At 43.2% G+C, this 22,091-nt stretch overlaps 1 protein-coding gene across 2 annotated transcripts in view; it reads right to left on the bottom strand.

Annotated features, from left to right (window-relative positions):
* WASHC1 (WASH complex subunit 1) overlaps positions 1 to 22,091 on the bottom strand; it is a 45,818-nt gene that overhangs the window by 10,667 nt on the left and 13,060 nt on the right. For both annotated transcript variants that reach the window (XM_050897353.1, XM_050897346.1), the window contains 2 exons: positions 1,113 to 1,224; positions 252 to 398 (listed from right to left, as the gene is read on the bottom strand). In XM_050897353.1, the coding sequence (XP_050753310.1) occupies positions 252 to 398; positions 1,113 to 1,224 (259 nt within the window). The remainder of the gene's footprint in view (positions 1 to 251; positions 399 to 1,112; positions 1,225 to 22,091) is intronic.

Below are 22,091 nucleotides of genomic sequence, written 5' to 3'. Positions count from 1 at the left end.
ATTGGCAGCCAACAGCCACCCAGAGCACTCAAACACCCAGGCAAGGTCTTGTACTGATGTGGCCCTCTCAAATTAGCAGCTCCGCAAGCTTCCTAGCCTGACCTCACACACACCCACCAACAGGCCAAGCTGAAAAGATGTTCCGCTCCCAGCCTATATCCTAAAGCGCTGGTCTACTTCCTCAAAGAGATTAACAGCCTCCCAGCTTCTCTTTGATTGTTCATCTCAAGGTCTGTTCTCCTCCTCCTTACCTGCAGAGCTTTCTCATCCAGCATTCGGTGTTTGCTCTGAATTTTATGTCTTGGCCATTTCTGTTTAGCTGGGTCTTCTGCACCAGCAAAAATTGAACTGTACTCCTGCAGCCGTTCAGGGGCTGGATACTTAGCACTGGAAAATACCTGTGGAGAAACAACGAGGGTCTGAAAAATCCCAACAACTAGGCAATCCTACAATACAGTAACATGTGGAGTGGCATAAGCACACAATCTGTGCTGCCAGTGGGAATGGACCGCCTTGGAGTCACCAGGGTCCTAAGGGCTGTCTGCACAGACCCAAACACGCATGGGCTCTCACTTCTGAAACTGGAAGTGCCAGAGCTTCTCTCTCTATATAAGTACTAGAAGATCATTGGCAAAAAGGCTTCCACTGGCAGGAAGGGAGTTGGAAATACTGTACAAAATGGAGCAAGAATGGGGAAAGAAGGATTTTCACCAGTTTTACATGACTCAATGGGATTAAGATGCACTGAAGGGGAGGCTCTCTAACAGCAGCTTTCATTCAAATAGCCAAAGTGTCTACGAGCCTGAAGTGTGAGGGTGTTGGGCTTAGCTCAGCACATGCCTTTTCTCTTTCTCAGGAAACAGCTGGGGCAGCAATCTATATAGGCCTCATAAGACCTGGAGCTGTGTGGCTCATGGGTCTAAAAATCATCAATTGACTGACTCGGGAAGGGGATTCTCATCACAGCCCTGCTCAGCAGCAAGGCATGGAGAGGTGAGCAGGCAGCAGCTGCGGCAGCCGAGCACCTGTTCTTCTCCAGAGCTTATATCAGGAGTAAAGAGAGAAGGTGGAAGGAAGAAGGGAGGCCATGCAGCCTTCACTGAAGTCAGTACCTTAATAGCCTTCTTGCTGCCCTTTATCTTCTCAATCTTTGCTTGGGCGAGCGTGACTCTCTCACCGATTGCCTGAAGCTGTGCCCGGCTGGCCTCCACCCGCTGAGAGATCCTAGGAGGCAAGCACCTTTCGTAAGATGAAGAATCCAGAGCCAGAGATTTTTTGGCAACAGCCAGTGCCCAAGCCCTCAGGGAAGAATAGGAATCTCAGTGGAGTGAATTGTTTCATAGGGCAAAAGAGTGCTGGCTGAGATATGCTTGTCTCGGTCCCATTGAGAGCTTTATGTACTCTGACATGAAGGTAGGTCTAGTCCGTGACTCACAGCACAATGTTCCCATGGCTGTTTGAGGCATAGCACAGAAAGACGGAGAACTGCAGCTTTTTTGTGACACCAGAGTACCACAAGCCCTACGCCTCTCTGTAGGTACTGCTGACAAGAAAGCCACAGCCAGTTATCAACTGCCAACATATTTTTAATAAAAATGACTTGCTAAAAATGAAAGGCAACACATGCTAATGGGCAGAGTTCAGGACTCACAAGGCTTGTCTTGTTCTCTACTATACCATCAGTTTGTTGCATGACTTCTTCCATGTTGCTTCACAGCTTTGTGATTTGGTTTCCACATCAGTTAAACATTAGGTCCTCATTTGGAGCAATAAAGCACACTAACTTGCATAATTTTTGCGTAACTAGATCAGCATCAAAATGCTTCGGGACTGAGGTGAAAAGCACTCTGTGGCAGCAGGGGATAGTGGTCACTGGTTAAGTACCTCTGCATTCACCCCGTGGACATACTGCTTTCCCACAAAGCTTATAGGAGACGCCTTGCAGCCAGGGACACGACTGAAACTGCCAGCATGTCGTACACAGTCACTACCACGCTGCAGGAATTGTCACACAGGTTCAACCAGAGGCTAGGAGGGACATCGGGACCAGGCATCAGCTACAGGTAACTATGGAGTCACCTTCTCAGAAGAGACCTTCCTTCCCCATGCATAACTAGCAGGATCTCCCTAGCTTCAAGCTCAAAAGCTGAAAATTGTTCTGAATCTTCACCCCTCTAATAAAACCAGCAAAGAATATTTTTATGGCTATACAACCCATTAGGAGAGATAGCACTCCACTTCAGCAATATTTTGTACCAATGAGTTCCATTGGATCATTTTGTGCCTGTAAAAATCAATCTGAAGTATTGTCTTTAAATTTTACCAAAAGTCCCTCTCTGCTTTTGAGTAGAGAGCTTCTATGCTTTTTTCCCACTCTGTCTGTATAATTCCTTTTAGCAACAAATTTGACATCAGCAGTGATCCATGATTCCCATTTTCAAACTGTACCAAACCCGTCTTTTCAAGTATTTTCACGCTGTGCAGCACATTCCCTATTACAGTACAGAAATGGACTCCACTAAAGCCCCTCCATTGTAGGTAGTGAAAAAACAGCACGTACAAGCAGCCTATTCACCTTGTATCATTCTGAAAGACCCCCACTTCTTTCTCGAAACAGCTTTAAGTGTTTCTGTTTGTTTATAGCCATGCTCCCCTCTTTCTGGAGGCATGAAAATCCTTCCTTATGCATATGACAGGAGAGCACACAGCCTGTTTCTACTTTATTCTTTTTTGGAGTGGGAGATGAGAAAAACTGAACCTCATGAGATTCCCCCTCTCAGAATTATTCTCCATTTCCCCATCCTTTTATTTCAAACACAGCCTAACAGCTTGTATTTTGTACCAACACTATGTACAAATCTGTTCATGATTTCCTTCCCACACCCTCCCTCTGTCTCAGTGGAGTAAGTCCACATCAGTTATACACTTGATAGGTTCTCAGAGTTGTTTCCGTTGTTCCTTTCAGTGTGCATTTCCTAGCACCTGTCTGCAGCAAATTTCATGTGTCATAGGGCTGTTCCATTGCCTTGTTTTGTTAAAGTGTGAGATGCCTCTGAAGGACCTAAGTCTTCCCTAACTGCTCTCCCCAGCAAATTTTCCCACCTCACAGTTCACCTCTTTTCTAGATGTTTCATAATTGTATTGATTGACACTATTTCCAGTACTGCTCCTGGGGGCATCTGACTATTTTTACTTCCTTCAAAACTGAAAAAATTGGTCATTTATTTCTGCTTTGCCAGTCTCCCTCAAATCAATGATACAATTTTCCCTCTCACCTGTGAGTAGACCCTAGAAGAACTCAACAAAGCCCTCCTGAAGGTCCAAATAAAAGCAAGGTATCAATTGCCTTTTAGCCAGTACCCTGCTGACTCCCAGACACAATTCTCAGGGGCTGAGAAGGCACATATTTCTCTCCCAGAAGGACGCATTAAGCAAACAGTTATGCAAGCTCAGGCCTGGAAACCAGTAACCGTTCTCCTCCCTTCCACTCCATGAATGTGAGTGGGTCAAGTGAGGCAGTCAAATGCTTCCCTTACTCCATTTCCTGCCCCACGTTATCCCCAATGCTTCACCAGGTATCAACCTCTTCCTCTCCCTTCCTACACTCACTCTTTCGCTAGCTGTGAAGAAGCAAAGGAGTTTCCAAGGAATCCCAGTTATCCTTACCTTTCACCCTTAACCACTTCCACATTTAGCATTCATCCTCTAAGACACCCAGTTTAGGAGAGGAACGGTGCCACAACTCCCTTTACGCCCCCACCAAACACAGGCAGTGCACTGGCTATTACAAAGTGCTTCTTGGTCCAAGGGTACTAACGCCTCCCATAGCACATGGGCAGCATCAAGGGAAGAACAGAAAACAAAACACCTCTCAGCCCACAGTGCTGCATACGTCTTTCTCATTTAAGGTTTGCCAGAACCTCTCTTAAAAAGGAAGCATCCCTAAAAACAGAACATGGCTGGCAATTACTGTGCCTTAGCTGCAACAGTAATGGTGCATCCAGAAGGGAAAGACGGAAGACATCTATAGCTTCATCCATCCCTACTGCCCACCAAATATAACCGAGAGTGATTACATTCACCCATAAAAGCACAGTTCAGGCAGACGGCCTGCTCCCAGCACAAGCTGGGGAAGTTGTCCAGTGCCATCTCAGGTGTTTCAAACCACGATGGCTCTTCTCTGAGGCACACTGTACTTTCTCCTGTGATCTCCTACTCTAGGATTTGACAAACCAAATCCCACTGACCTTAAGAGATCTGCCAAAAACCTTCACCTGAGGTGGTACAGATGCGGGCCCACAACACAGAAGGAATACACACCAGTCTACAGAATTAATTTATTTGTTGCCGAGCAAGATAACTATGAAAAAAAATATTAAACCCCCTCAATCCAACTAATCCAAATTCCATCACATGTACAGGCTCCTAAAAGTGCATGACTGTTATGCATGTACAGTTCAAGATACAGTTGCATGTGTTGGTTAAAAGAGACAATATACCATATTGATATTGAAAAAATACATGGAAAAAAACCCGTCATGTTCAAATGTCCTCCAGCAACTTCAGTATGTCTGCTGCTGTGGAAACTGAACTTACTCCAAGGAGTCAACCTGCCATTTGTAAAGAAAGGGAACAGGAAGGGATGGAGAGGGCTGTTGCTATGGATTTCAGGGGCAAAGTGTTTGGAGCAAGGTGGCATTCAGACCTCAACCTCCATTTAAGGAGTGTGTTACTGAGTGGCGTTTATTTGAAAGGCAATTGCAATCAGGACAGGAGGGGTAAGTGTTAATAAAATGGCCGGTTACTGCCCCTCAGAACCCTGTGCTCAGACAGCCAAAATCACCATCAGCATCTGAACCTACCCCGTGCCTATCCTATTAGTCATTGCTGTGTTATTTTGCTTGTGGTGCTCCTTTCTGCTTGAGAAACCCCTTTAGTTAGATTCAATGCGACTTGCAAAGAAGCAAGAGGCGTACAGCGACAGCCCCTCCCTTTGGGCAGGATGCATGCTTCGGGACAAGTGAAAAGGCGGCCTGCAGAAGAAAGGAGAATATATCACCTGCCTTCAAATCCTGGGCACTGAGCCAAACCAACCTTCCCCTCCCAATACTTTTCTTTGGGGAAGTAATACATGTGGCAGATTAAATCTATCTAGTGGATTATCTCTTAATCCATACAGACTTTTATTTTTTATCTAAGCAGATATTAAAGCCAATCCTTCAGCTGCTTTGATTCAAGCTTTCACATTCTCTTGTCACTCTGAAATCTTTTTGCAGTCAAGCCCCCTGCGCCTCACCCCCAACTTAGATCTCGTTTCTCCTTTCTCCTAAAGCCCTCATCCTGCTGCCTTGAGCTCCTCTCCATTTTAGAGGCAACCCTCTCCAACACCCACAGCAGGTCCCAGGAATACTTCCTCCCACCTCACTGCTTCCCTCGCCGGCCCTGTATCCTCTGTCCCATCTGCAGTGATGGAGCACATCACTTCCCGTTATCTCCTTGTAACTCTTCCGATAAATCTCACATTCAGGCGGCTACTGAAAGACCTCCTCGGCTACTGAAAGACCTCCTCTGCTGCGTCTTTGTCTGCTCATGAGGGAAAAATTACCGTCCTCTTACTCCCATAGGAAAAAAGATTTGGGGCATTAGGAATCTGGCATCCAGGACTGGACACTGCCTGTCAGTTGTCAGCACTGGCAACAATACTGTATTTCTATGCGGGTCTCCAAGCACTCCACAATGCCAAAAAAGAATTGTGATTTTTATCATCTATATTTGCTAGGGATCAGACAGCATCAGAAAAAAGTTTAAAATCAGAGCAGGTTTAAAGACAGGCTGGCAGATTCCCAGAAAGGTGGCTGAGCAAGACAGAATTCAGCTGGAAGGAAGCATCACAGCAGCAAGAGACCCTTTGCTGTCTATGTTGAGCATACACATCATCCAAAAGTGACAGGGATGACAAAACTTGAGAAGTGGGAGAGAGAAGAGGCAAGCTCCACACCAAGGTGAACAAGAAAGGCAAGGCAGCAGAGGCTGAGAGCAAACCTCTCTAGAATACCAAAGAACTTCAGTTTCATGTCTGAAGTACAAAAGTAAGCGATCAACCAAGGAGAAAGAACATTACGGAACAGAACGAGAAATGAAGTTGCACAGGAGGATAAGGCAGCCGAAGTATTAAATTACTTTTTCCTTAAATGAGGACTGTACACATCACAGCAAGTCAGGCTTCTGGTCTCCTCCCAGCCCAAGCTCCAGCCCTGAGAGATAGCAGGGGTATGCTCGGCATCGCTGTTCTAAACTTCAGGGTACATACGGTAAATTTGTTCAATAAAACCTTGGCTTTCTGCCTAAAAGTCAAGCTGCTTTTTTTTCAACAAAGCGTGCTTTTATTAAATTCCTCCCTTACTGCAGGAAGCATGAATTAGAAGGGACGGAGTTTATGGTTCTTGTATTTTATTACATCCCCAGACTTTCCAAGTGGCTGGTGCTGGAGCAGGGTAACAAGGGAAGATAACAGTGCTGGCTGCCATTCATCCTTCCACAGTACTGGTGCCAAAACTGGCATGATACCACTACAGATGAATGAGATACCACTAAACCTCTAGGACAAGTTTCAGTGGGTTTCCAAAAGTGAGAGAACCACGGCTGACGTGAGGAGAGACTACCTCCCAGGAGAGGGGAGACATCATCCCATGATGAAAGCAGCAGAAGGTGGTGCTGAGGGAGCTAAATGTCCACCTTTCTTCTCAGGCTACCGAGCCCCTTCCTCACCCGCCTCTTTCCTGGGACCCAGAGGCACGTCACTGCTCTCTTCTACTTGTATGCTGCAGAGAAGAAGAAAATCTCAAACTTTTTCAAGTTTTAATTTGTGCAAGAATCTTCTTGAAAAAAGGCCATGGGCTTTTATGGCTCCTCAGGCTGCTGAAGTGATAGGGAAACATCAATGCATCGCCCCTGGTACCCATAACTCAGGGCTTTGATGCACAATCCACTAGACTGAAGCAGGCCTAGAGAGCTAGGCTAGAATATCTAAGCATGTTCTAGCTGGCTAACAAAGGGTAATGTTTTATGAGGCACTAGAGTGTGCTTTACAAACAGCCTTACCGCATATGGATGTTCCTACACACTGTGGTGGGCCAGCTCAGAGTTCATGCAGCAATGACCGGCACAGTCAGAAACAGACTGTGAGAAGCCCAAGCCCCACTCTCCCCACTCCCACGCGGTGCCTCTGCCCCAGCAGCTGGCAACATCGCAGGATGGAGATGGAGAGAGCAAAGGAAAGGCTGCTAAGACATTTACAGTTTACAGCGATCCAGGGAAGCATTCAAAGCCAGTTCACAAAGCCAATTCGCCTCAAAAGTTTGAAAGGCAAAAAGCAAAAATGCATGCTTTTATAAAAAGCCAAATACATTCAACCACTCAAAGAAAGATCAACTTGTTTGCTTTCTGCTCTTCTCTCTCCACATTTAAGCAGTTTTTAAAGTGTTACTTCATGTCTGAGTAAGTGTAATCAGAAACTGTCATCATACACCATCTCTGACAGAAAGAAATCCCAAGTGAGATAGTGTAATCAACGTTCCTTCCTCCATTAAGGGTTTGGGTATTATACTAATTAATGTTTATCACACTTTGATTGCTCCTTGAGCCTGATTTGCAGGTGTTTCAGCATTCACATATTACCTCGCTCCTGTGATGCCAAACGGCTTTGCAGATTGGAGGGTGATCAAGGTTGCCAGGTTATCCTCAGCACGATCTGTCATACATCACTCTCCACAGGTCATGTTCTCACACAAAAATAATTTTGTTTTGATTTTTTATCTCTCATTTCACAAGGTGCTCCCGCTACTGTGAATTAAGTTTATGTAAAACTGGAAACTTAGAATTTTGACCTATCATCACAGCACCCTCCTCCCTCTTCCCCGGCAGCTTGTTCTCCTCCCCAGAAAAGCAGCTTTTCTTCCTTTCCTTTTTTTTTTTTTTTAAAAAAAAGTCACAAACAAGTTCTTCTTTAACTTTTTATCTGCCTCCCACCACTGACTGATCTGAAAGCAGACACGCTTTCCTTTTTTTAGAAAAAAAATATACTAAGTAGAAAGTCTGTGTATACTAATACACAGTATTAGTCCATGTTTGCAAATAAATTACACAATTAGATCTTCTATTTAAACTATACAGGCTACTTTTGGTCAAACTGCTTCTCCATTAATAGTGTTAAGATATATAAACACAACAGGTTCTACCATCATGGTGACAACTTTTGGGAAGGATGCTCTAAAAGAAGTAATGGGAAAAACTGGTTCTTCTACCAGTACTGCTGGAGTTTCATAGGTGACCTTTTGAGTTCCTCAGCTGGCAGTGTGCAGGCAGATACTGAACACCACTGTGGAACTGCTTCCCAGAGCAGCAGCCACAGGAATAGTTGATATATCAGGCAGCAGATGCTGTAAGTATAGAATCATAGAATAGTTTGGGTTGGAAGGGACCTATAAAGGTCATCTAGTCCAACCCCCCTGCAATAAGCAGGGACATCTTCAACTAGATCAGCGTGCTCAGAGCCCCGTCCAACCTGACCCTGAATGTTTCCAGGGATGGGGCATCTACCACTTTTCTGGGCAACCCGTTCCAGTGTTTCACCACCCTCATCGTAAAAAATTTCTTCTGTATATCTAGTCTGAACTTACCCTCCTTTAGTTTAAAACCACTATCCCTTGTCCTATCGCTACAGGCCCGACTAAAAAGCTTGTCCCCATCTTTCTTATAAGCCCCCTTTAAGTACTGAAAGGCCACAATAAGGTCTCCCTGGAGCCTTCTCTTCTCCAGGCTGAACAACCCCAACTCTCTCAGCCTTTCTGCATAGGAGAGGTGTTGTAGTAACTGGTACTAGTACTGTAACTAGTAAAAGTTACTAGTAAAGTACTAGTAACTGGTTTGTTATCTATATAGTCTTCACTTATCTTTGCAAAATTCTCACAAGTATTTACTCACTGAAGCTCACACTTTTGCAGTTAATAGCCTTAAGTGTTTTTTTTTTCATTTTTCTTTTTTTTTCCTCTTTTTTTTTTTAAATCACTTTTGAAAGGAAGGCTAATCCTGTTTGGACAGAATTTTACGAGACTGTCAGAAGTAAATTTTGTTTCCAAGTTGCTTGAAGCTATGGATCTTATTTGGCAGATAGCTTGAGCAGGTGTTTTGGCACCTTGTAACCTTAAATTAATCATCTGTGTACACAAACATTAGGTTTCTCTTTTTCCCATCAAAACTCCTTTCTTAGAATAGCCAAAGATCTTCCTCCCTGTCCCCATTGAACAGAAAATGTGTATCACCAGAGTCACAGGAAACGTAAGCAGTGAAGAAATGCCCAGGTGACCCTGAAGAAATGCCCAGGTGACCCTTTGGTGAACTATATCCGGGAGCAGGGAGAGCTAATGCCTTTAAAAAAGTCTCAGATTCCTCTGGATCACTGAGTGTAGAAGAAACTCCTTCCCAGCCTTCATTTGGGCACCGTGTCCAATTCTACACAAACAACACTTCTGTTACACAACTCACTCTTAATCAACATTACACTCTACATTTCCTATAGCAATAGTCACAGGAGACAGATCAGCCTGGATTTAAAGGTCTGATCTGTGCCTTCTCCCAGGTGGGATTGCAAGAGAAATGCATAAGCCACCAGCCAAAACGGATGTTTCTTCTGAGCTTCACCTGAAGGTAGCAACAACAGGAGACTAGCACTGAAAAGTCCACAGCAGCCTCCCCAGCCCTTTTAGCTTGTGCCTCACATGAGCCAAAGATGCCTCGCTACACTGCCATGACAATGTGGGAAGGAAGAGTGACATTTGCAGAGTCTTCCTCCCCACTGGCAAGGCAGTCCACATCAACTCAACGTTGCAGAACAAGAGGACAGCCTGGTTGACAGCAGAAGATCAGGAAGTTCCTATTTATTCCTAGCTTTCCCCCATACCTTCCAAGTGGTTTTAAATCAGTTTTCTTGACCAAGGTAAGTAGCACGCAGTTGCATACGTGTGATAAGAAGTGATTTAGTGAACATCCCTAAAGGTTCTACTACAGGGCTTGCCCTAATGTAAGGCTGAACGTACGAGGTAAGCTGAGCCCCCGCTCGTTTGTTGGGATGGAGGCTTTTTATACCAACATGGCCCATAGCACAAATGCTGCTCCTAGTCTGTTTATCTCCGCTACCAAAACAAGCCATTGTCATCAAGAATAAGAATGCTGATCAAAACACGCCCGCCTCTGGAGCGGAAAATGATCCCTTGTGATAGAAGTTCAAATTCTAATCATTCTCCGAGAAAAGCATTGCTTTTCTTTGCATTTAATCAAATATCACTAGAACTTCATAGCTTTTCACCCAAAGATCTCAAAGCAATTTCCAAGTGTTAATTATGTGTTGGTTGCTTGTGAAACCAAGAGTGGAATTGTTTGTCCCCCATGACAAAGGAAATCTGGGGAAATTCACAGTACAGTTCCAGCAGACCAGATTTTCAGTCCATCATTCACTAATTTGAACAATTTTTGCTTTAATTCACAGAAGTTAACACATACATTTCAGTAGTTGTTTAATTTTCAGTTTTACTGAGTTTAAGACCACCTGTGCAATACTTCTACACTCTTCAGTGCCTCCCCATTGCCAAATCCGTCCCACTGCTGCTCTCTAGAATAAACTACAGCCAGCAAGCACAGATGCAAAACACTGACCATTCTCTCCAACACCACTTCTTTCTCTGGATCCAAAATATAGCCTCTCCCCACATTTAAGACACAAGTTTGAAGGTAAAGGTTTTTGCATTGACTTTAAATTTTCCCCACTTCCCAGTAGCTAATGGCAATCACACAGAATTTGCCTTGTGCGCCACAAGTTGAACCCTTCAGTCCCCTTTTCAATAACAGATCCTTAAGAGCTACCATCTACAAGCTAGTACTCACACAACAGTCACTAACTAAAATCAGTCTCTATAAACTGTCCTGCACAATTGCACTTGCATATTCAGGAGAAGGAAAGCCTAACCAAGAAAAAGGACTTGCTACTATAAAGCAGTCTCTTTCATCAACTGTGAAACCCACAAAGACAACTGCACTTCATCTCTTCTTGTAACTCTTAGTCCTTTTCTGACTTCCACCACATAATAAGAGTTTGACTCTGTGGTCTTTCCTCACTTTGTCCTGACCTATTGAGGTTGTCATCAGATACTTTGGTAAATGACCTACCTAGCTTTTGAAGGATGACTTGGAGTATCCAGGTCATTTTGTTTTGCTCTCAATACTGTGTTTCTGCTCATCATATTTGCTGCAGTGATCACTGTACTTTCAACAGTTTACAACTCAATCAAATTTCATCTATTCCCTTCCACTCTTCCTTCAATTAGATACTTCTGCCCGTGCGAGCATTGCCACTTGCTGCTTCTGTTCAGCAACAATCCTCCTCAGCATCCCGCCAATTCCCAAGGTTCCCCCGAAATTTTGCTACAATGAAAACAAACCCAACCACGTAAGATACACTTTCTCAGAAACAGTTATCAGTCCTTTGCTAGTTACAAAACCTCATTGCTAACTACATCTTTTCCCTTTCTCACCCATGTTTCCAATTTGAACTTCTTCTCGTAACAGATCCTTCTCTTTCAAAACAGGTCTCCTTCTCTTAAAAGAAAGATTTCTTTCTAAATTTTTTGCAAATTGAGCATTTTATTTCATAATATTTGTTCTTCAGAAACAGAGGTTGTTTAGTGTTACTTGTTCATTTTCCTACAATCAATTGCAGTCACACTCAAATCTCAAAAGGCACCTTCTATGATATGCCTATCAACAAGCTAATTTGAGCATAAGTGCTTCTTCAACAAATGAGAGTAACTCTTCATGACACATTATCCATCTAACACCTTTCCTGACTGATTATAGCACTTCCTTACTTTCTTGAGGGACTTCTAGTTTCTTTTCCCCAAAAAAATTTGGGCCTCAGGCAGAGATTTTTCTTACAGCATCAAAGAGCACATGCCTCTCTGCTTGGACTGACAGCTGCTCTGTCATTTCAGTGAAACAGTCTGTGGCACATCAGTACTCAGACATCACCTTTAGAGCAGTTCTAGACACATGATTTCATTTTCCTCACTGTCCTTTTAAAACTCATCTTCCTCACGTAGTGACTCGCAAATAGTCATGAAGAATGGAAATACTAGCTTCGCAATAATACCAGAACAAATTTGTACAGTATATTTTTTAAACCTCCTTCCCTACTCCAAAGCTGCCAGGACTGTAAATTCATAAATTTTAATAGCCCAACCACTTGCCCTGTGACATACTCACACAATAAATGTTCCCACGGACCAATGCCTTTAGCAGCAGCTAAATCCCTCATCCCAGCTAAAAGTAAGCATGAAGCGTAATGAAGGGCATGATTTTGGCTGTGGGGTTGTTTGGGTTCCCCCCCCCCCCCCCCAAATCACCCATGTGCTAGAAAGAGCAAAGAAAACCCTGCCTGGTGCTCAGTAACCCAACAGGAGTTGGGAGCTTCTCACCTTCCCTCCCTCAAAAAAGTCAGACAAAGTCTGAATTTGTTCTGGAATCAATAAAATCCAGAATGTCACTTTCAAAAGTATTGTCGTTGAAGCAAAAACAAAGAAACCCAGTCATCGGGCCAAAGTGACAGAGAGAACTGAACTGTGGAGACCATAAACTTTCTAGTTTCTTGGTGTTGAGCTACTGGAATGACTGGCACGTTATATATATTTCATAGATAATCAAAAAGGCTATTCCTGCTGCACTACCACAGAGCAGAAGTTCAACAGCTTTACCTCCTTTTCTAAAAGGAATGTCCTGTTATGCCTCTTAAGCCCATCAAGCATGTCTTTTTCTTCAGCTTTGATGGTAGATCTAAAATGAAAGTCCTAGAAGTATAATAAAACCAGGTATTTGCATTTTAAAATGTATATTAATCCAGAATAAGGATCATATTCTTGGATAAATTAAGAACGGAATCCAACTCAGAAGATACTAAATTACCCATTTCAGTAATTTGAGGTTTCTGTTTAACACACTTTACCATCCAAATCCTTCATCCCTGGCTCCAAAAATAATTTTTATCCCCTCCTCTCCCTAATGGTGGATGGTGGATTCCCTCAATAAAATGATTGTCTGGAGGATTTAGATGGAAGAAAAAAAAAGAACTCCTTCATTAGCATCTGCAAATGGATCTGCTGCCTCCAAAAGTGCTGCTCCGTCTTAGCTGTCAGTTGCATTTACACACAAACTCTAACCTACCCCATTCGGAAAAGCTCAGTGACAGCACCACAGCTAGTCAGAAAGAAGGACCATGGAAAGAGAATTTAATCTGCCAGTCAAGTGTGAAGAACAGACCTTTGGCACTGGTGTTTCCTCCCGCAACTCTCCCCTCTGTGCACACTCCCACTTATATAGGAGGGAGCCTGTAATACACATTTCAAGCCACTCAGTGTTATTTTCTAGACAGTTTTCTCCACACTAGATCCCTGATGGAAGTCATGCCTGTAAAACAAAGTGACTTATTTCCATCTCTTCCTCCAGGGCTGACTGAGTAGACAAAACTCATCCATAGGAACAGAAAATGACTTCAACACTTGTGTGAGAGTCCAGCGTCTGAAGGTGGTTGAGAAGGTAGAGCTATCACTTTGTACAAGAAAAGAACGACATGGCAATTGTGTCAAGAGTGGGAGTGGGAGAATCTGACAATATTGCCAAACCTGCGGGCTAAGAAACTAGAAAAAAGGGAACATTTCGTTTGCTGTGAGGCACACACTGACTTGTTGTTATGATCTGCTTCTCCTTGGATATTTCCAGAGAGTAATAGCTACAGCCACTTGGGGGAAGGGGCTGGTGGGGAAGCGAATGCCTCTCTGGATGGGGAAGTTCGTAAGATCTTTTCCAAATCTCTCTTAATTAACAGCCACCTCCTGCCCTAGTAGTTTATAGGCATGACTTACTGCTGGACAAAATCTCAGCCACTGCATCTCCAATCAAGTGGATCTGGATCCTTCCAACCCACAGCCATCCAGAGTACTTCAAGCAAAGGAAGTTTACTTAGCTGTACAATGAGCAGAGTTTCAGAGTTCTCCTGGAGAACCTTCTAGGGCACCACAACTGCGGGAAGACGTTAGGGAAGCACCCTTAACACTCCCATGCTAAAGGACTGCAGCCTTAAGACCTCTTTGCATTAGTCACTCATAGGTGTGGCTGGGAGGTCAGTCTCACCTCTGCTCTGGGGGCAGCCCTCAAGGCCCAGGTCACTGCCTGCACCCTGAATTGACACTGACATCCCACTAACCGCCTGAGGGATTGGCAGCATGGCTGTTAGCAAAACACAGCCAGAGACGCACTGTAGCCCAACTCGTCTACCCCCTACCCTCTAAAACTCATTTCCCTACCATGTCTTCCCACCACGCTCACGCTGAACTGCTGCCTACCTCCAACCCAACACTACCTTTAAGGCACCCCCGAACAGTGCTGAACACCACATGCAAGTGATTCACATGTTAACATCTGTCTGAATCGGGTAGAAACTCTAAAACAACATTCAAGAGATGAGCCTAGAAAAGGTGTCAACATGCCCACACAGCTCTGGCTTCAGAATTAAATGAAAATAAACATGCAAAGGTGGATGCTTGGTCCCATTGTAAAGACTTGCATTGCCCACTGGAACAAGTCTTTTTGGCATGTGGTAAGGACGGATCACCACCACTTCCATCCCCTGCCAAATTTTTTGACTTCTTTCTCAAAGGTCTCTCAGTGCTCTTGCTATGCAGAAAAGCCTGCTTTAGGGTTCAGTGTGGAATTCTCTTCTCACATACCTTTATACCATTATGGATACAACATCACCATTATTGTCTCTGGATACATTACTCTCATGCTCTAGCACATTACAACTTTCAGCCATTTAAAACCTCACTGCATTAATGTGTCAGACAGTATTTCTGAAGTCCGTAAGCCTCCACAACATCAGCTGGTTCAGACCCTGCTGCACTCAACTTCAAAGAAGGTTATTTCACTGCAATTGTATAGTGCTTGGGCTCCAGGCTATTCACACACTACCCTTTCAATCCAGAAACAGTTCAGTAAGCAAAAAGTTACATCTTGTCAATAGCAGAGAGGTCCTCTTGGGCTTCCACTTCTTAAAGCAGTAAAAGCAGGGGTAATTATACCTCTGTACTTTTTGTTACAGGATAGCTTATAAAAGTTTAAACCAATTTATAGCAGTTGGGGGTATACAAAGTGATCCATCCTTCAACTTAGTCACAGCTCTGTCCTCAAATTGACTGTGCTTTAAAATAATCGTTGGTGAAAGAAGGCAATGTTTATCAAGATAATTACTTCTCACCTCCACAAATGGGTCTAACATTTGTTTCTTTTGCCTCTTGCTGCTACAGGCTTTATTTCCATAGATGGTTTTGAAATTGGCTTTATCTGTTTTAGAACATGGCCTTTGAATAATAAACAATGGTAGCTACTACATATGGTATCTCTTGTGTTAAAATCATAGCTCTCTAAACATTTTAGAAAAGTTTTGCTGAGCCATAGGGAGTCTATAGATGGTAGTAAACTGATTTTAGCCTACAGACACATAAAAATATGAACAAAAGCAAAGAAAATTAAGTCAGAAAGCCACTATGAACTGCATGTGATTGGACCAAATGTTTTTTTGATTAATGATTTTCCTCAAGATGCAAAGTTCTGCTGCACGAACAAAGTCTGTACAGCAAGAAGTTCCTATGCTATCAAGAACTTATTTTTATTAAGCGTGTTAAGATTTATCACAGACTCTTCTGGGACACCTCTTTTAAGGATATCCAACTCGTACAGTTGTAGACAGCAGCATCCCTGTTACAGATGATCAGTGTTGCCATAATCAATCCTGTAGAAGCTAAGGTGGGATTTCCCCTTGCTCATGACCAAAGAAAATAAACCAAATACCTTCAAAGCAAAGCCCTCCTTTACTGAAACAGCAACCTTGCGTTCCTCTGTTCTCTTTTGGTATCAATCCTTCACCCTTTGAGGAGCAGCAAATCCTCCTTCTGCAAATGGATCTGATCTCCCTAGAGCTGTGAAAGCAGAATGAAAGTTGTCCAGAGAGGAAGGAACAGATTCAGGCCTCAGGATGGTCAAGCCACAATGCATATTCTACTGGGTATTTTTCCAGCTACCAAATTGCACTTACGTAGGTAGGTGCATCTTACACTTCTTCCTGCTTTCGAATCTCTTACATGCTTTCTCAGGGAGTCTGTCTTGTCCTGTCTTAAAGGACCAGGGAGAGAACTAGCTCACAAGAACTTGAAAGCTGCTACTCAATATTGAATTTTCTCCAAAAAGGCACACAGTACAAACAAGACACTACCCTGTCAGGGTTAAAACAAACACAAACTAAAATAAAACAACAAACCATACGTACCAAAGTCACCTAAGTTTCTCTCTACTGTTTGCCTTTCCTATTGCACATGCCATCTGTTTTGATCAAACTGTCTCACATTTCCACTAGATATTCCACTACCATGAAAGGCCCTGTAAGAGTAGAGAGAATCCTCTCAAGAGCTCCATTAAGTCCGAAATTGTTGCCTGCCTCCTTTTGCTAAGCAGCTTTGAGACCAATTCCAGAAGTGGAAGAACACCTCTCCTGCAACTTTTGCATTTTCCTTCACTTTTTTACTACTTACAGCAAATTGATATATCAGCAGTTTAGCATGACTGCACCTAAACCACTCATTTTTAGTGACTGAGGATATGGGTAAGGCTTGTATTTCCTTTGTGCTCCTGGATGGCCATTTCAGCATCTTGGACACAATATTCCATCATTTTCTTTTCAGACATAGAATCAAGCATTAAGAGCCCTTCCTCCTCACAGAATGTTTTCTGTAGCTAACGCAAACTCTTCTCATGCTTTGAGAAACATTTTGCACTAATGCCAGCACTGCGTCTTTTAGTTATTCATCAAAATGTACCACTATTTGCAGACCTGCTATTAGGTGCAGAAAGTTTAAGTCTGCTTGGAGGAGGATATTGAAGGTGAAGCACTTCAATCGTTTCTTTAAATTGCTCATTTTAAACAATGCTGAAGGCCTTGTTAGTATACAGAAGGCTACAGCTCTCTTATCAATTTCAAGCCTGCCTGTCAATCACTTAAGGCAGAACAGATTGATCACCTTCCTTTTGGGGGAATGGGATTCAAAGGTAAACAGACTGCTAGTGAAAGAAACTGATGTGGAAGAGCTGTTGTTAGTAGACTTAGAGCAAGGGCTTAAGCAAGCATCACTACATTTCAATGACAATAACATAAAAAGCATCTCGCTTGCAGAATCAAATTTAGCATTCTGTTCCTCTCCTTCAAAAGAAACATTTAATCTCTGGAAGTCCAAAAGACACAGATTTTCAGCGCTGAGATGAGCAAGAATCCTGTCTTGCTAATTCTCCACCATGTTTGTTTCATGTTGAAGGAATAATCTTTTAGTGACTTAATACCATTCAGTTTCCTCTATCCTACTATTCCCATATCATTTCAAGCTGTAACAGCTCTATCTGTGCCCCTTCCCACACGCTGCCCCACTCCATGGGCTGTCAAGGCATCTGAATTGAGCCCGGGCCTCAGATCCCACAAGATTTTAAGTTCAGGGATTTTAGCAGTATCCAGAAAGAGTTGTAATCTGGACTCCTGCAGAACAGTCACTATCCCTTTGCCTCTTTTTGAGGGCATAGGATGCTTGCTGCTGCCAGCTGCCACCAACCTTCCAGGCATGCTGATCTGACCCTCATATGTCGCCTCCTAAAGTCTTCCCAATAGTTTGGGAACCTCTCTCAAACTACATCTTTACAAACCTCCAAATTTAGCTTCCAGAGGACCATGAGAGCTAAAACAAATGAGCGGTTTCTTACAAAGTGTGTGCTACACTTAAAATAAAAAACAAAAAATCCACATTACCTGGACATGCCTCTACAAGAATAACCAATATCTGCAGGCAAAATTCCTCCCTGTCTTCCCCATGCTCCATGCCTCATGTTTGCAGGACCATCCACTCACTCCTTCACCTCACTGTTTCTGCTTAGTCTTCCTGGCAGCGAATGACTGCTCCTACAGCCCCTGAAGAGAGGTATCTGAAACTAAACTAGACCTAGCATCCTCTCTCAGATGACCTCCGGGACAACTTTAAAGTACCATGAGGTGACTTGTTGCTTAACAAGAGCCGTATCACTGTCAAATTAACTGGAGAAAAATTGATTCCCTCTGCTACAGCCAGCCTCCTGGTGTAAACTCACCTGAATGGTGACCCACCACGACGGAGCCCTCTTGACAGCTCTCCTCCTAGTAAGATCAAACCCTTACAGCCAGCAGAGGAACAACTACAATGCAGTGTCCAAGCTTCAAGCTGCATCCCAGAGCCACAGTGCACAACAAACAACACAGTACAGCTTGCAGCAAGACCCTTCTTTGCAAGTTTCCACGAAAGTTTAATAATACATTCCACAGACCTCCTAAATCAAGTACATTCTTATGGCCATATTCAGTCACCCATTTCCATTATTGATCATCATGACTAATCACAGTAATAAGTTTAAAACAAGGCGGAGAACACCCAAATGCACCTCATGATTAAGGTCTTGTCTGTATTTTTAATTTCAGGACTACTCGCATCTCAACCTTGCTCCTGTCCCAAACATCCCTTAAGGCTCTGCTGCCCAGCCAGCCACTCCTTACCTTCCTAATCACACACTTACCAGACTTCGTCCCCATGCTTAACAGCATTTCCACAGTGCTTTTGTTTTCCAACTACAGCTTTCAGAAGTGTGGCTCTCAGTTAAACCTTTGTTTAATATAAAAGCCCTTTTCAAATATTTAATATGAAATTAATTTGAATCCAATTGGGAGGAACAAGAAGGATATGCCTGTTTAGCAAAATACTATTCCAGAGAAGCAAAATACACTGAATAAGGATCTTTAAAAAGATCAACCCAGAAATTCTTCCATAAACTGAAAAAAAGAAGATGAGAAATGTTGTATACTGGACAACTTGTGGTTGGATCACAGGCAAAGGAGACCAGGACCTTGATAACAACATTCCAACCCCAAGTATTTGTTTTCTTTCTACTGCTGTAACACTCCATGAGATAACTTGCATAGGCAATTTTCCACAAATCTGTTATACAAAAGTGTACACTCTGAATAATGAACTGACATATTAGAGGTTATTAACATCTCCTGGCAACAAAAACTCTCCTCAAAAACTGAGAAATCCCAAAGGGCAAGCCTAGCTAACCAGGGGGGCATCTCGGGAAAGCTAAACCCATCACCTAACTGAAGTACTTATCACAACAACATTCCTGTAAAAAATTCCACAGCACATGATTCCAACACAAGCTCTCACCCAGAAAATGCTGGTAACAATGAAACAAATAGATGAAAGACTACTAGTTAATTGAGTGTTTAAACTGGTCATTCTGCCTTCTATGACTTATATCAAAAGCTCTCCTTAAAAGTCCAGGAGTTAAACTCATATAGATATTATGTCAGATTGGCTATGTTAGAATATTTATGTTTTAGAGCAGTAATGATATGTATTAAAATCTCAGTAGCTACAGGCAATGAATCTGATCTTTATTGCAGCTTCCACAGCAGATTAATTACATGAATTCAGTTAACATACACAAGGTTAAAACTTCCATTACTCCAAAACATAACCCTGAAAAGTACGTACAGCCTCTTGATCTCCTCACAGTACTGATATCAGACACCAAGAAGACAGGACTTCCTAAGAGGATGGGACCGTTGACAGTACTGACCTAAGACATCAACCTGTACTGCCCAGCAGCCAAGAGCCTGCCCAGGTCAGTGCTTTCCCTCTGCACGATGTGGTACTTTGCTGTTCTCCATGTGGAAGAGGCCAGGATGGATCCCTTCTCCCAAGGGTTAGGAATATGACAGAGGGATGCTGAGCTACCCCCTGCTCTTTCTTAGTGATTCCAGATCGCAGTCTAGGTGCACTGTTTAGCTGCTATGGGTTGCTAGACCTACTGTCCAAGGCTGTTCCCAGTGGGTCTGCTCTGGGTCTCAGCCATAGTTTACCTGGTTTATTGCACTGGCACATCCCTTTATTCTCTACAAACTAATGAACTCTGCAAAGTGCCTCATTCACCATGTACCTTGCCACAGTTAAACTTAATAGCAAGTCAGCTTGTTTGAGAGCATTTGGAAAGAAGACAGCTTGTCAGAGACTTGTCTCATAGGTTATTTTCCAGATTTCCCAAACCGGGGGGGGGGGAAGGGGAAGAAAGCTGCTTATCTTCTTTCTCCCAATTGTTCAAATGCAAAGGTGTCTTTTCTTGTGTCCCCTTGAGAAGACTGAATCCACAGGCACTTTTCACCACTGCTGCTTCTGCACAGCCACTAACTGGCCCAGGGAATATTTCTTCCACAACCACAACAGTACCACAGTTGCCTTCAGCCAGTTACCAAATAAAGAGAAAAAGCTCACCTTCCCTGCACAATGGATGGACATGTTCATTTTAAGAATTCCTACTCCATTGTCATGTCAGCAACAACTCAAAGCAGAAGCTTTGATAGCTAACATGGAAAAAAAGATTTGGTTGTGGAAAGATTCCTCTTTCCATAGAGAGTAAGAGAGACACTTTCACTCCACCTTCAACAAATTACAAATCGGCTTGCCACTCTCAAAAGCACTGTACCAATCCAACTGTTCCCACAAAACAACCCCAGAACATCTGCATCTTTGTAGTACCGAAGTAATGAGTTTGACACACTCAGCTGAGTCTGCCACACTGAACAAGTTTCCTCTCCATCAACACTGCAAGCTGCTGTTTTGCAGATCAGAACAGTCAGCTTCCCCAGATAACGCAACTCCTTCCTGGAAATGGAAGACAGAGCTGCCTTATCTCAGGAAAGGGAAGATAAAAGGTCACTCTTCACTAGGTGGCAAAGTTCTCACCTTGAAAGCTTTGCCCCTTGATTGGCATGGAACAACCAAGGTCGTGGAACTTTTAATCAGACGTCTGCATAATTACTAAATCGTTATTAATTATATCAGAGAGCCGAGACCTCAGAGGAAAGGCAAAGCAAACAAAGAGCCCAATGAAGCCTCCTCTGTTTTTGGAAAAAATTGGTAATTAAAAGTCATGAGTGCACCAAAGAGTGAGGGAACAGCATCACAGTCACTGTTCAGGACTCAGGAGTGACTTGCATACAAAACAGCAGGCTTGTCTCCCCAGGGAAATTACAGGGTACTGCATTACATAGCAGTGAGTAGGAGGAAAAAAAAAAGAAAAAAAGAGACGGAGAAAGAACCACTCCTGTTTTATCAAAAGCTTTATTTGCCCCACAGAGAGGGACAGCACTGCCAACCAGTCCCAAGTTTGAAAGGTGCCTTCCACATGTTTCTGGCAGCTTGAGAAAGCCTTCTCCCAGCCTTATATCATGAAGGGTTCCCACACTGAGAAGTGCACAAAAGAATGAGACCTTGTGTTCAACCTAATCCAGCCTACACATAGCCCTTGCCCAGGAGCCCTTGCCCAAACAAAGACTATTCCAATGAAGAGCCTTTATTTCCCTCAATGACCTGAGCTCAGCCTTAGTGACTACCCTTTCCCCAGACGCTGCCCTTCAAAGTATCACTATCAAAAATCAAAGAACTTCAATCTGCTCTTAAAAAACCAAAAAACTCAAAAGAAGAAAGAATGCCATGGTCCTGCTCACGCCATAATAAATCAAACTAGGTAGGCATGATCCTCACTGAAACCAAAGCAAGTGCTTTTGCTAATCAGGCTATAAGAAGATAAATGCTGATCTGTTTCTATACCAATGATACAACACGCCATCTCAGGGCACTGAGATATCAAAGATGGCATCGGATGAAAAAAGGCACCACATTATCTACCATCATTTGCAGGCAAACACAAGAATCAATCTCATCTGCTATACTGGTAGTCTTATAGATCCAATCCTAAAGATGACATTATGCAAGAGGTGGCAAGTCTCGGCCGAATCCCTGAAGAGATCAGTTTACATGGATTATGAGACTGTGGCGAGAACACTCTCATGCGTTCAGCCCTCCCAGCAT

Source organism: Gymnogyps californianus, chromosome 1, assembly GCF_018139145.2.
Source record: "Gymnogyps californianus isolate 813 chromosome 1, ASM1813914v2, whole genome shotgun sequence".
In the NCBI taxonomy this organism is placed as follows: Eukaryota; Metazoa; Chordata; class Aves; order Accipitriformes; family Cathartidae; genus Gymnogyps; species Gymnogyps californianus.
Note: the sequence above shows the minus strand (reverse complement) of the source record. Positions and strands in the feature narration are given on the sequence as shown.